Here is a 13,084-nt window from a genome sequence, read left to right as displayed (position 1 = left end):
AGGAGGAATCGCAGAAAAACGTGGATCATATGTTTCCATAGAGTTATTTACCAAAAATGTGAATTTTCTGTCAATTCTTTCAAGTAGACAGCTTTAAAGGGTTAATATTGAATCTATGGCATTCCCCTGGAAATTCCATATCTTCTTTTTGGCATGAAAAGTCATCGTTCCAACGTGTGCAGGGGAACACGGCTGTAAATAAAGGCTACAGAGTGATTAGAAAGCAGCAGCTGAGAGCTCCACTCTGTGTGTTTAGTCTGGATGCGCTTTGACCTTGGTGGCTCGGTTTCTGTAATCTCTGCTTCTTAACCTTTGAGAGAAGCCGGTTTCTGGGAGGACGGTTCACATCCTGAAGGCCTGCGTGAGCGCACGCCGCCTGCTCTCACGTGTTCACCTCCTGCAGCTACTGCAACCAAAGCCCCATCCCACCAGATAACGTTGTGCTTATGGCATGACATTTTTGGTCAGCGTGTAGGAGGTTTCTGCAGCAGGCTGGACGCCGTCTTAGTGGTCCAGAAGCAGCCTCAGCTTTGAAGTCCTCCGGGAAACCATCAAGTCTTTTGGAGGATTGGAATAAATAAATTCATCTTTATCTATATAGTACTTTACAAAGCTGTCAGGACTGCAAAGAGAGATAAAAAGTAAAAAAACAACAGCATAAATTTAAAAAAGGTAAGAAAATGCATTAAAAAAATACAAATGACATAAAAACCAGTAAAAGAAAAGAAGATGCCACTTCTTTAGGATTCATTTCACTAAATCTTGAATCAGTTTTAGAGGTTTAAATGTAAAATTCATCCATTCTCATCTGTTTCTAACCATTAACCCTTGTGCTATCCTAGACATTTTAACGTTGGGAGTGGGGTCATCTAGACCCACTAGACAGTGCTCTGAACCTTTTTTCTTCAATGATTTGTGATCTTGACTGGTGTCCATGGACTACATGAAATCTTTCCACCTTTATCCACCTTTGTTATGGTAGGAAGAACACCTCAATGGAAGGGGGGGTCATCTAAGATAGCACAAGGGTTATAGCCTTAAAAAAAACCAGCAGAAACGCTGATGGATCAAAGATCTCACAACATTTTATTAAAGCCACATTTGGAGAGAATGATGGGGGAAGAAGTTTCCCCGACAAATGAGGGTCTGTCGGATGAATCCATGATCTTAGTTGAATGATGTCCGGTAAATCTGCCCACTTTTATGTCTGTTTGTGGGGTTGAACCCGGGTTCTCCAGGATGCTGCTATGGTTCTCTGGTCGATGACAGGACAGCTCCAGCCATTTCTGACCATCTGCGTCTCAACTTAATCCTGATAGAGCTTGTGACTTTGCACTGCAGCAAAACGCACCAGGGTTCACTTGCATGTAAATCCTTCTGACGGTTTGATGGGGCCCAAACGCATGAAACCAGAGGCAGCGGGATCCTCAATGATTTAAAAATGGAAACTGGAGAGAATAAACAACCAAAGATCATGAAGACGGCGCAGAACAAAACAGAAGGGAGCGCGTGCTTCACAAAGTTCAAAGTAAGACGAAGTAACAACGGCCTATAAAACCTTCTGTCATTTCTGCAACAGTTGGTGTAATCGGATCTTAACCGGATCTTAATCTCAACCACAAAGCACAAGTTATCTTTGGGACCTTGATTGCTGGGAGACTCGTTCTACTCTAATAGTAGGATCAATTTCTTCCAACTTTAACCCTTGTGCTATCCTAGGCACTTTACCATTGGGAGTGGGGTCATCTAGACCCACTAGACAGTGCTCTGAACCTTTTTTCTTCAATGATCTGTGATCTTCACTGGTGTCCATGGATTACATGAAATCTTTCCACCTTTATCCACCTTTGTCATGGTAGGAAAAAGTCAAAGTTAGGATGAGGTCATCTAAGATAGCACAAGGGTTAAAAATGTGGATAAATGATCTCACATTATTTGGTTTTGGAGACAATTTGTTTTTCTTCTAGAGGCTGTGCACAAGATTTTTATACAATCCCTTCTTACATCATATGAAGAACTTAGACGTCACTGCTGTTAGAATATTTAACGATCGACTCTGTATTTTGGAAATCTGCAAGATAGATGTTTATTTTATTTTGAAAATGTATATTTTACAAAATATTTGCAGTTTGAGAGAGTGGTACAGTGAAGGGAGGGTTGGCAGGGGTGTGTGTGGAGGTATGTTATCAGTTATGTCAAACTTGTACCCTCTGTTTAAATGGGAAACACTAATAAAAAAACTTAGTGTAAAAAATATATAAACAACAAAAGTTAAGCACGGACCCTTCAGAGGGAGTCGCTCACCGTAGAGTCCTGAGAACCCCCCCTCCTCCCCCTCAAGGCCATGTTGGATCTCTAACAAAGGCTGAGAAGGGAGCTGATAGAGCAGGTGACACCGGCCCACAGAGGAAGGAGGAACCCGCGTTGACGCATCGCCTCTCAAGCCTCTGAAACCCACAACACCCCCCCCCCCCCCACACACACACACAGACAAACACAGTTAAAACCCTGAGAACTCCTGCAGGACGTCCAGGCCAAGCAGGAGCACCAGGAGGAAGCAAGCCACCCTCTGGGATCTCCTCTGAGCCATTCCTGAAGCGGAAGCGCAAATAGATGCAGAAACGGATGTTTGTCCTTCTACAGGTACATTTTCCTCCACCTGTCATCTGAAAGGCCATCTCTGATCAGGTGCTAACAGGAACAGGAACCAGAAATACATAAATTACTGGAAAAAAGAAATCTTTTTTTGTGTGTGACCATATTTGAGATTTTTGGAGGATTTTTTTTTTTCTGTTGGTCTTCGTCAGTCCCAGTTCACAGAGGAAGGTCCTGACAACACCAGTTCACATCTTCTCTGCCTCTCAGGTAAAGTAAAAAAAAGTAAAATACCTCGAGAAGAAACTCCGACTTTCATTGTTTTACTGAAAGTCAAGATTTCTTTTGGTGGTTTACAGTCTTGAAATGAGTGATGGAATGTAAAACACAAAACTCTACGCAGTTGTAGTTTGACTGAATCCACACTGAGTTCTTCTAATGCGGCTGTTTGTGTGTAAAGCTGACTGTGTGGGGCGTTTACAGCCCAGATTGGATTTGAAATCCTCTCAAGCGTGTTTGGAAAGACGGACAAGGAGGAAACTGTTGGGGAGCAGCAAGGATACGTTCTGTAACCCTTGTGCTATCCTAGGCACTTTAACGTTGGGAGTTGGGTCATCTAGACCCACTAGACAGTGCTCTGAACCTTTTTTCTTCAATGATTTGTGATCTTCACTGGTGTCCATGGATTACATGAAATCTTTCCACCTTTATCCACCTTTGTCATGGTAGGGAGAACACGTCACTGTAAGGGGGGGGGGGGTCATCTAAGATAGCACAAGGGTTAAAGGCATTTATGGTTAAAATGTCCTGCCACAGAATGAAATGAGATCTTTAATTTTTGACAAACATACATCAATATTTTTGCATAAGTTTAGTAATAAAGTTAGTTTTCTTGGTGCTCCTTCAGACCACTGAATTGATCTATCGTTGCACAACAGCAGGAAACACATTTTCATGCCTTTTCTTCTCCGCATTTTGCCCAGTCCCCTGGGGGAAACGGTGAGCTGCAGACCAGCCGTGCTCGGGGGGGCGACAGCTGGGTGGGGGGAGCAGGGATCGATCCGCCAACCCTTCAGTTGTTGGACAACCTGCTCTACCGCCTGAGCTAAACTGCCCCCCCAAGTCATCAATAAAAGTCTCCAAACAGAATGTTGATTTCTTGAACTACATATTAACCCTTGTGCTATCTTAGATGACCCCCCCTTCCATTGAGGTGTTCTCCCTACCATGACAAAGGTGGATAAAGGTGGAAAGATTTCATGTAATCCATGGACACCAGTGAAGATCACAAATCATTGAAGAAAAAAGGTTCAGAGCACTGTCTAGTGGGTCTAGATGACCCAACTCCCAATGTTAAAGTGCCTAGGATAGCACAAGGGTTACAAGTTTTGTAAGGTTTTCTTTTTCTTTTGGTTCCACCAGTGACCAGAATCTAAAAAATGACGGACAGAGAAGGAGGAAACGGTCTGGAAGGCCAAAGCGAACTTGGAGAAACGCGCCGAAAGTTGAATGAAGACACTGATGGGATCTGGGACCTTCTGACTCGGGGAGGGGGCGACGATCTGTCAGACAAATCCTCCGTGGTCAGCCAGCTGGAATGCTCCGTTTGCTGCAGCACCTTCGACAACATCTTCAGGACCCCCAAGCTGCTGGACTGCACCCACACCTTCTGCCTGGAGTGTCTGTCCCGCCTGCGGACCATCTCGCCTGCTCCCCAGGTCCTGAATGGTGAGAGCAAACACTTAACCTGCCCCATCTGCCGCCGGCCCACCACACTGCCCCCAGAAGGGCCCCCGGCTTTGACCACCAACCTGGCGGTCCTCTGCCAGCTCCCCAGACACCAGCAGCAGGAGGAGCCCGTGTGGCTGGAGGGAAAGAAGCTGTTCTGCAAAAGCTCCAAGGGGGGGTCAGGTCCGGAGAGCGCCCTCTGCGTTTACATCGGGGAAAGTAAGGCGGTGGGGGGTCCACTCCAAACAAACCAGCAGTACGAGCAGATGGACAGGAGGTCCAAATACAAGAAGAGTGTGTTCTGTGTGCTCTGTGTGCTGCTGGCCTTCACCGTGTCCTGGAGCATCATCCTGACCATCTGCATCAAGTCTGGGAGGACAAACCCGGACCCCATAGCCGTGGCCCCCCTGAACTACACGCAGGATTTACCTCCAAACCTGAACGGATTCACAGGTTGACCGCATCCACGCTGGATTACATCCGTTCCAAAAGAACAGCAAAACTCTGAGGGCAGGATTTCAGCTTCAACCGTCTCGATCAGTTTTTTCAACCTTCAGCACTGAAAGAGCCGTTTGGTTCCATTTCTGACTCGTTTCCTCCATAATGTTCAGAAAAATGAACTTTATGTTTCTGTGGCCTTTGAGGCTTTCATTTATACAATAGTCCGGGGGAATACTGGATTGGCTACAGGATGTCCAGTAAAAAGTGATAAGGGAAACTCCTAAAATAAGTTTGTCACAAATGTTCTATATCACTGGGAATCATCCTCCAACATGTTGATCTGATAACAGATCCTGGTTTCTGTCTGTAAAAGGAAGTCTGGTTGGACCCAGAATGCAGGTGATGCTGCAGGTGGTGCTGATGCTGCAGGTGGTGCTGATGCTGCAGGTGGTGCTGATGTTAAACTGAATCTTTTTCTCCTAACAGGACTCTCTGTAATCTCACAGGAACGCCTGCAGCTATAAACTAAAAGCTTCTCTGACCTCCGTTTCCTGAAATAAATCTTTCAGTGATTCCGTTCAGACAGAACAGCTGCAGAATCACAACAAGCTCCATCAGTAAAAACTGAAAAATAACAGCGTCTGCAGGTTCATACAACTGTTACATAATCGGATTACTATTTACGAGTCGCTGGTAAGGGGGTGGATCTGGAGGACCAGGACTGAGCAGATCCTTCCTAAATCCATCATGAGAGAATTTGAATCTCTCTGTAACAAAGTTACAGTAGTCTTACCTATAGTTTGTTAAGTCAGAAGTACTTTCTATTTTTCTTGTGCAGGAATTGTGAGATCATATCCACACATTGGATTATTTGTGTTATCGTTCTCTTTTGATGACTTTTATTTACTGTATTGTTTTAAATGTAGTTAACGTGTTTAAAAAAACTTGTTTAAGTAATTATTCAAAAAATCACTATGAAAATAAAAAAAATGAAAAATCTCTTTTTCAGGCGTCAAATTTCAAAACCGACATGCTGTCACTCTGGAAGATTAATTTCACCCATAATTCAAAGAAATATGCAGTTCTCAATCGAAGATTCAATTTGCAATTAAGATTTCAATATTAGAATTTCATTACAATTTCACAATAAAATAAACCAAATATCAAATAAAATCAGTTACATTTGACATTGTTGTGGGTTCTTGTGCCATAATTTGGGGTTAGCAGAGGGAGGGCGGTTGACTTCTAAACAAAAAACTGCAGGTTTGATTCTCGCCACGTCAGAGTGTCCCAGGGACAGACACTGAACCCCAGCGTCCCTCTGGTGGATATAGGCTGGCACTGCAGAACGCTAAATTGTCAAGTGGAGGAAGAAAAGCTGTCCCCGTGTTTACCATTCAAAGGAAAATGCATTTTTTAATTCCGCAGGACCAGAGGAAATCAGCTTCATATGACGCCATCAGGGGTTTTTATTCATGTGATTTCAACGCCACATGCAGCAGTTTGCAGCCCGTACAGCAGAAAGGCGTCTGGGTGGAGCCAGTGCAAAAAGGTAGCGGACCACATAAGACCACCACTTACTTCAGGTTTGGGGGGGGAGCTGGCAGAAGAACATCACCAAGTTCAAGTAAAAGTTCAAACACGTTCATCTCCACAGGTACAGAACACGCTCATGAGTTCACACGGATAACAAAAGGTGAGAACAAAGAAAACACCAAACAATCCAAAGATTTCAAGAAAAGGAATAAAAAAAAAAAAACGAAAACATACGCAGTCTGAGGTGAAGGGTCAGCAGTTTCACACTTTCAAGTACGGATTTCACCAAACACAGCGGCGAGGCGACCATCACGGGGAATCTACTGGTCTACATTTCCACACGGAAAGTGATCCTGACGTTTTGTAACCAGAGTTCTCAGAAGTGCAGCGTTTTGGAGCAGCAGCCTTTATCCACGCCACCAAAAGAAATCACTTTATTAGCCGACATGACCACAACTCATGTCAGACGTGTGTCCAGCTGCGCCGGAGCTGCGCGTGTTTTTAAAAAATCATGGAAGGGGCGGGTGTTCCCACAGCGTCTTTGAGTTGCTGTACATTCAACATGATCAGAGGATGAGGTGTATTTAGTCACTCATGTCTCAGTGCAGCCAGGCGCAGACCGCCTGCAGAACAGACGTAAGACACCGGTTAGCTGAGGAGATCCGATCGTTCGATCCCACCAAAGCGGGCCAGGCCATAACTGAGCCTGTGAAGGGTGAGGGGGTAGGACCTGTGGAAGGGGTCGGCTGTTCCACTTTCATGAACCTCGAGACGGTAAATGTTAAATATAGACCTAAAGGGGGGCGGGGTCAGCAGCAGGGCTCAGTGACGTCAGCGCGCTCGCCCTGCCATCAGCAGGCCTGGATTACCGCCATCTTCTAAATTACTTTTTGGAGACAAATCTGCTCTTCAATCTTGGGCAGACGGCCATCTGGTCCTTTTGTTGTTTTTCCTGGTCTCCGCCCGACAGATGTTGAAGCGCATCGGACCTGCTGATTTACCAGAACAGCCGGTCAAAGCGGGCCGCCAGAGAGCGGTCAGCCCGAGCCCACTTTGATATGGCTTCAAACGCAGACTTTTTACATATATATGTCATAAAATACATAATTTCTTAAGACAATATCCTCGAACAAATAATGGAAGCTTAAGGAAAATGCAGAACAACCCAAAACCTTCAGTTCAGTCTAAAAGTCATAAATAAACAGCAACAAATCCCCTCGTCTGCTTTTGGGCGGGGATTAAAAACAAGGAATCAACATAGAATTGAAAATTCATCACAGATGCAATCTATCAATTCCTTTTTTGGTCATTTTTAATAATAAAAAAATCTTTCTAAGTTAGTTTTTAATGTAAGAATTCCTACATTTAGTAAAGAAACTTCCACGGTTGTTCAGTTTAAATCACTAATTGTGTGAAAACTGTTTTTTCAACCAAGTGAATTTGGTTTGGGATTAAAAATATATATATATATATTTATTTATTATGAAGATGTTTGGTTGCATGATGGTGTATAAGCCCAGTCCCAACCTGCAGGGACGACGGGGGCTTGTCTTCTACATATCACCCAAACGTGCTGCTGGGTAATCAGGATCCTCGGGAGGGAGGCTAGGGCCGTAAAACAGGGTTGGGCAGGCCGGATAACAGACTCGTCCTGTAACAAGGCACTGCCGGTTGGGGGGGGGTATGCTGCTGCTGACTCCTCAGAGGGGGGGTCAGCTCACCCCCCTTAGACCGATGTCTGCCGTAGGGAGGCGCAGAGTAGATCGTCCAACTCCATCTGCCGCTTTTCAAGCGCCGCCTCTGCAAACAGAAAGCAGACAAGAACACTCGGGTTTCCCTCCATGTCCTAATCTGATGATGTCACAAATGTCCAGGTAAGAGTGAACACTTTACCATCAGACACGGTACCAGCAACAAGAACATTATGTACGCCCTTAGAAAGACTCTTCAGACGTAATTCCAACAGAATCCTTTGGAATAACATTAATTGCGTAAATAGTTGAAGAGTTTCAGTAACTCAAAGAATGTTCACAATGGAGATAAAAAACAAAACAGAAAATCAGCTGCAATCCAAAAGTTCACCAAAAACGTACGCCACTGTCTTCAGACTGACAAAGACAGGGTCAGACACTAAGAGTACCAATCAGGAATAGATTGGTTCAGAAGCAGTACAGACCAGGTACAGATTGGGTATAGATCAGTATAGATCAGTATAGATCAGCACAGATCAGGTACAGATCAATACGGATCAGGTACAGACTGGTTCAGAACCAGTACAGATCAGGTACAGACTGGTTCAGATCAGGTACAATGTAGCATGAACGAATGACGATACATACAAAGGAATTAGGCTAGTAGAGTTTGGCTGAGGGAGGAAGGTAAATGCTTGAAGATCTCAAATAGGTTGTTGACGAGAATGCTTTCCAATTTACAGGTTACACCAAAGGACAACATAAACAATAAATAAATATATAAGATAATAATGTTTCCAGTCCTGGTGGTGTTTTTTTTCTTGTTTTTGTCTTTACCCTTGTGCTATCCTAGACACTTTAACATTGGGAGTTGGGTCATCTAGACCCACTAGACAGTGCTCTGATCCTTTTTTCTTCAATGATTTGTGATCTTCACTGGTGTCCATGGATTACATGAAATCTTTCCACCTTTATCCACCTTTGTCATGGTAGGGAGAACACGTCAATGCAAGGGGGGGGTCATAGGATAGCACAAGGGTTAAACTTAAAGAGAGAAGATGAGATGAAGTCAACAAAAGAAGTCCGGGCAACTCCGGAGGGTTTGACTGGTGTGTACGAGGCTAAAAACATTTGGCGGTAGCTCCTCCCACATGCGTCTGGGGCATCAGGTTCAGTAACATTTGGATGGACAAGCGTCCAGCAGCAAATAGAGGCGGGCGGTGTGAATTTGACGCATAACATCGGTTCGGTGTGAACGTAGCCCAACTTTGGCTGTAAAAACGCCTGGAAATCCAACTTACTTCACGTAAAAAGGAAGGAAGCGGAATTAGTTTGAATGCTTTCCGAAAACGAGAACAAGTTTCAGCAGAAATCCAGAACATCCTCCTTCAGCTCGATGAACCCGTGAGCCAGAGGAGAACTTCAGTTTGTCATTAACTTGAATGTGTGGTTGTTCCTTCAGCCTCTCTGCTGAGATGAGATTCAAACGATGTGTCTCAAACGAGAATAATGAACGCAACATTTGAAGCCAAACACCAAAGTGAACCTGGAACAGAAGGGAACCGTCTATACCAGTGGTGGGCAAACTACGGATCCGGCCCGCCTCCATGTTTGGTCCGGCCCACTGAACAATATCAGAGCCCCATGTTGTTGTTTTTTTTTTTTAATCTGGCCACACGATCAAGACGTGACATTTCCTTCCCCCCTTCTGCAGTCTGTGTCCCGACCTGAAACCCTCTAAACTCCCTGTCAAACAGAACAGAAGACAGTCTTCCCTTTCTACGTCGCAGTTCATCTTTCCCGGTTTAGCTCATTCTTTTAGACCGATTATGCTGCTTTTTTTAAACAGCGCACCCTGTTCTGTTTCCTGATTGGCTGGAGACCTTGTCAATCAATCTCCCCGGTTATTTTTAGAACGTAACTCCTGCAATAAACAAGGAACTCTGTACTGGTGAAAAGGTAACACAGATTTATGTGTAAGACAGAGAAATTAGCTTTCTCATAATTACTGGATGAGAAACAGACGTGCAGGACACAGCGCAGCTGCGCAAACGTGTGATGAGCTGCAGTCCTCAAAGTCTCATCGGAATTGATGACAGGGGAGGATCCACTATTGATTGGTTTTTTTTATTGTATCAGTATATTTTTCCTGAATTTTTGTCTTTGAAAATCATAGTGTGTTACTTGGTCATTGTTTCATTTCATAAATAATGTTATTTATTTTATTAAAAGGATCATGAATGACCATTCTACAACTCCATGAAGGTACCAAAGGGCTTCACAATAAAAAACAGATTTAAAATGGGAACAAAGGTTTTAACCTAAAAACTCTAGAATATTCTGTTTTAGAATATAAATCCCAATGTTTTCACCTACATTCCATGTTATATCATTCTCACTCGTGCTCCGGCCCTTCTCTCGAATATCAGAACCCAATGTGGCCCACGGGTTAAAATAATTGCCCCCCCCGGTCTATACTGATGGTTCCCTAAATCTGATGGCAGGGTGGCTGTTCTGAGTGGAATACTCACAGGTTTTACCTCCTGGTGTTGCTGCTAAAAGACGCCTGAGGGCTTTTGAAGTTGATGTTCTCGTACACGCCTGTAGAATCCTCGTTCGTCATCCTACAGAAACACAGGAACACTTTCACCGTAAAGGTCACCTTTGAGGCTTCTCCTGTGCTTCAACGTCCTCCACTCACACAGACGAAGAACGTGAAGACGCCGTGTTCTGTTTGGACCTGGAGTTGGTCATCTGAGGATACTTTATGTTGGAATATTCTCGCTCCTTCATCTTATTCCTCTGAAAGAGACGCAGTTGTGAGTTCAGCGGGATGTACAGACAGACAGCTGGAGACGGCATCAGAACTTCAAAATAAAGCAAAGAAATTAGGGCTCTGAATTATACGGAGCCCCTAAAGGGCCATTAAAGAAAAAAAAAAAAACAATTGTCTGACTGACAACTAATGCATCACGCACTGCACTCAGGAATGCAATATAATGCATAGAAGTGTTTATCTAATAGTTAATTAGTGCTTAATTAGACATGAACTAACGTTAGTATGGGAGCCTTTATGTAAAGTGTTTATTATATCTGGTCAAACAGCTCTAAACCTTTATAGTTATTGCATTAAACTCACATTTTTAAATATACATACTAATTTACATTTACATGGCGCTTCTGCAAAAGGATGAACAGTCTGAACTTTGCTCCGCGCTCCTTACTGACATGGAGTTTTATCGAAAGAGGTTGAGATCCGTTTTCCTTTGACCTCCTCTGTTTCAAAGCCGGCCTTTGGAGCGGCTGGCGCTCCCGCCAGGAGGCGTACCTGCTCCTCCTCCAGCCTCTTCTGGGCCGTGTCTATGTGCTGCTGCACCGCCATGTAGATGAACTTGTACTGAGCCTCGGTCTGCACCATGCCGGATCGCTGCTGCCGGACCCTCTGGATGGTCTTTGGGATGTCGATGTCACAGTCCAGACCTTAATCACAGAACCAGAAATCGAGCTGATCAGGTCTGGCGGTCTGGGCTCCGCGGTCGGTCAGACTCCTCCTACCTTGGCGGCTGATAATGTCAATGAGGATGTCGATGACAATGATGGTACCGGTTCTGCCGATGCCTGCACTGCAATGACATAACCATAGTGCACTTAGGCATTATGGGAAAAAGAGTTTAACACAGAGGAGTATGGGAAAGATGCTCAGCCCTAAATGCCAACATGACAGAAAAAAGATGATGATGGTGATGATGATGATGATGATGGAACAACCTTCAGGTCAGAGCATCATCCTTTTATGTAACATGTTGGGAAGAATAAAACAAATCTCAAACATCCACAGCCAATCATCTGCCTGCACTTCACCCCATCTCCTCATCCCGCCTTTTTAACCCTGGTGCTATCCTATGACCCCCCCCCTTCCATTGACGTGTTCTCCCTACCATGACAAAGGTGGATAAAGGAGGAAAGATTTCATGTAATCCATGGACACCAGTGAAGATCACAAATCATTGAAGAAAAAAGGTTCAGAGCTCTGTCTAGTGGGTCTAGATGACCCAACGTTAAAGTGCCTAGGATAGCACAAGGGTTGACCACAGTCACATGTCTGAACAACTTCTATCTGTTTGAGCAGACATTGTTTCCAGAACATCTGATGTCCAGAGCTGTCTTGGAGTCCTTGGAGGTTCTCCTGTTAGCCTCGCCTGACCTCCTGCTGATGCCCCCCCACATCAGATCTTGGTTCAGTCAGGAGCTTCCAGGTGGACGGACAAGCTGCCCCCCTCTCTGAATCGTGTCGCCCTTCTGTCCCACATCAGCCCATCTGGTCTCAAACTGTCTGAGCTGAACTGTAGTCTGAGGCGTTTCAGGCCAAACTAAATCCTGAAATGAGGTTTAAACTCATTCTTGGTTTCATTTGTGGACTGAAGACGTTCAGCACGCCAACAATAGGCAGGTACTGATCAAAAAACACTCGAATGACTGTATTCCAGTCCAAGCACCTGGTCGGCCTCTCCCTGCAGAAGCTGGGCTTCAGTCGTCTCCAGCCTATGGGCCACATCTCCATTCAGGCCCATCAGCGAGCAGACATGCATTCATCTCTGCAGAACCATTGCTGGGATCTCAATCTGCTTTTGGCTGGATGTTCCGATGCCCGAGCTTCTCCATTATGTTTGCTTTGCTTTGATTAAAAATACAGACTAATACTTTGGATTCAGGTCAAAGTTCTTCGGAACAGCATTATTTGATGTCTGGACCGGAGTAGAAGGGCCTGGAGGTTCAGACATGGTGACGGTTTTTCCATCCTGTAGGACTTTTTCTTTAAGGCCGTGTCTCAAATCCACTTTAAACGTCATTCATGAGTGTTTCTTGCATGCGTCGATGTGCACAGATGTCCGGCGAGGGTTTCGGTCGACGGCTTTTACGTGAATTCGGTTTTTAGCTGTTCAGAATTTTGGGTCGGTTGAGAATTATGCAGTTCATGCATAATGTACATCGTTTATACACAATTATTACAGTCTTTCACAATTGTGCGTGATTTTTGCGAGATGCATTCACAAATTTCTGTCTTTCCATGACCGTTCCACGTACGTCTAGCA

The 13,084-nt window shown here is 44.5% G+C and overlaps 2 protein-coding genes across 4 annotated transcripts in view; one reads left to right on the top strand and one right to left on the bottom strand.

The window, feature by feature from the left end:
• Positions 1–2,501: 2,501 nt before the first annotated feature.
• LOC110015316 (RING finger protein 223-like) lies at positions 2,502–6,523 on the top strand. Its single transcript, XM_020704395.2, has 2 exons — positions 2,502–2,865; positions 4,025–6,523. Exon 2 carries the CDS (start codon positions 4,035–4,037, stop codon positions 4,779–4,781), a length of 747 nt encoding a protein of 248 aa, XP_020560054.1. The 5' UTR covers positions 2,502–2,865; positions 4,025–4,034; the 3' UTR covers positions 4,782–6,523.
• The window catches only part of LOC101172160 (tyrosine-protein phosphatase non-receptor type 11), a 33,722-nt gene continuing 26,853 nt past the window's right edge, over positions 6,216–13,084 (bottom strand). For all 3 annotated transcript variants that reach the window (XM_011476668.3, XM_011476669.3, XM_004070230.4), the window contains exons 12-16: positions 11,547–11,614; positions 11,320–11,471; positions 10,693–10,793; positions 10,523–10,615; positions 6,216–8,100 (exon numbers count right to left, since the gene is read on the bottom strand). In XM_011476668.3, the coding sequence (XP_011474970.1) occupies positions 10,528–10,615; positions 10,693–10,793; positions 11,320–11,471; positions 11,547–11,614 (409 nt within the window). In that variant the 3' untranslated portion in view covers positions 6,216–8,100; positions 10,523–10,527. The remainder of the gene's footprint in view (positions 8,101–10,522; positions 10,616–10,692; positions 10,794–11,319; positions 11,472–11,546; positions 11,615–13,084) is intronic.

This window comes from Oryzias latipes, chromosome 7, assembly GCF_002234675.1.
Source record: "Oryzias latipes chromosome 7, ASM223467v1".
NCBI lineage: Eukaryota > Metazoa > Chordata > Actinopteri > Beloniformes > Adrianichthyidae > Oryzias > Oryzias latipes.
This window is presented reverse-complemented; position numbering and strand designations above follow the sequence as displayed.

Coding starts and splice junctions, on each gene's coding strand:
- LOC110015316 (XM_020704395.2), top strand. CDS start 4,035: ATGACGGACAGAGAAGGAGGAAACGGTCTGGAAGGCCAAAGCGAACTT.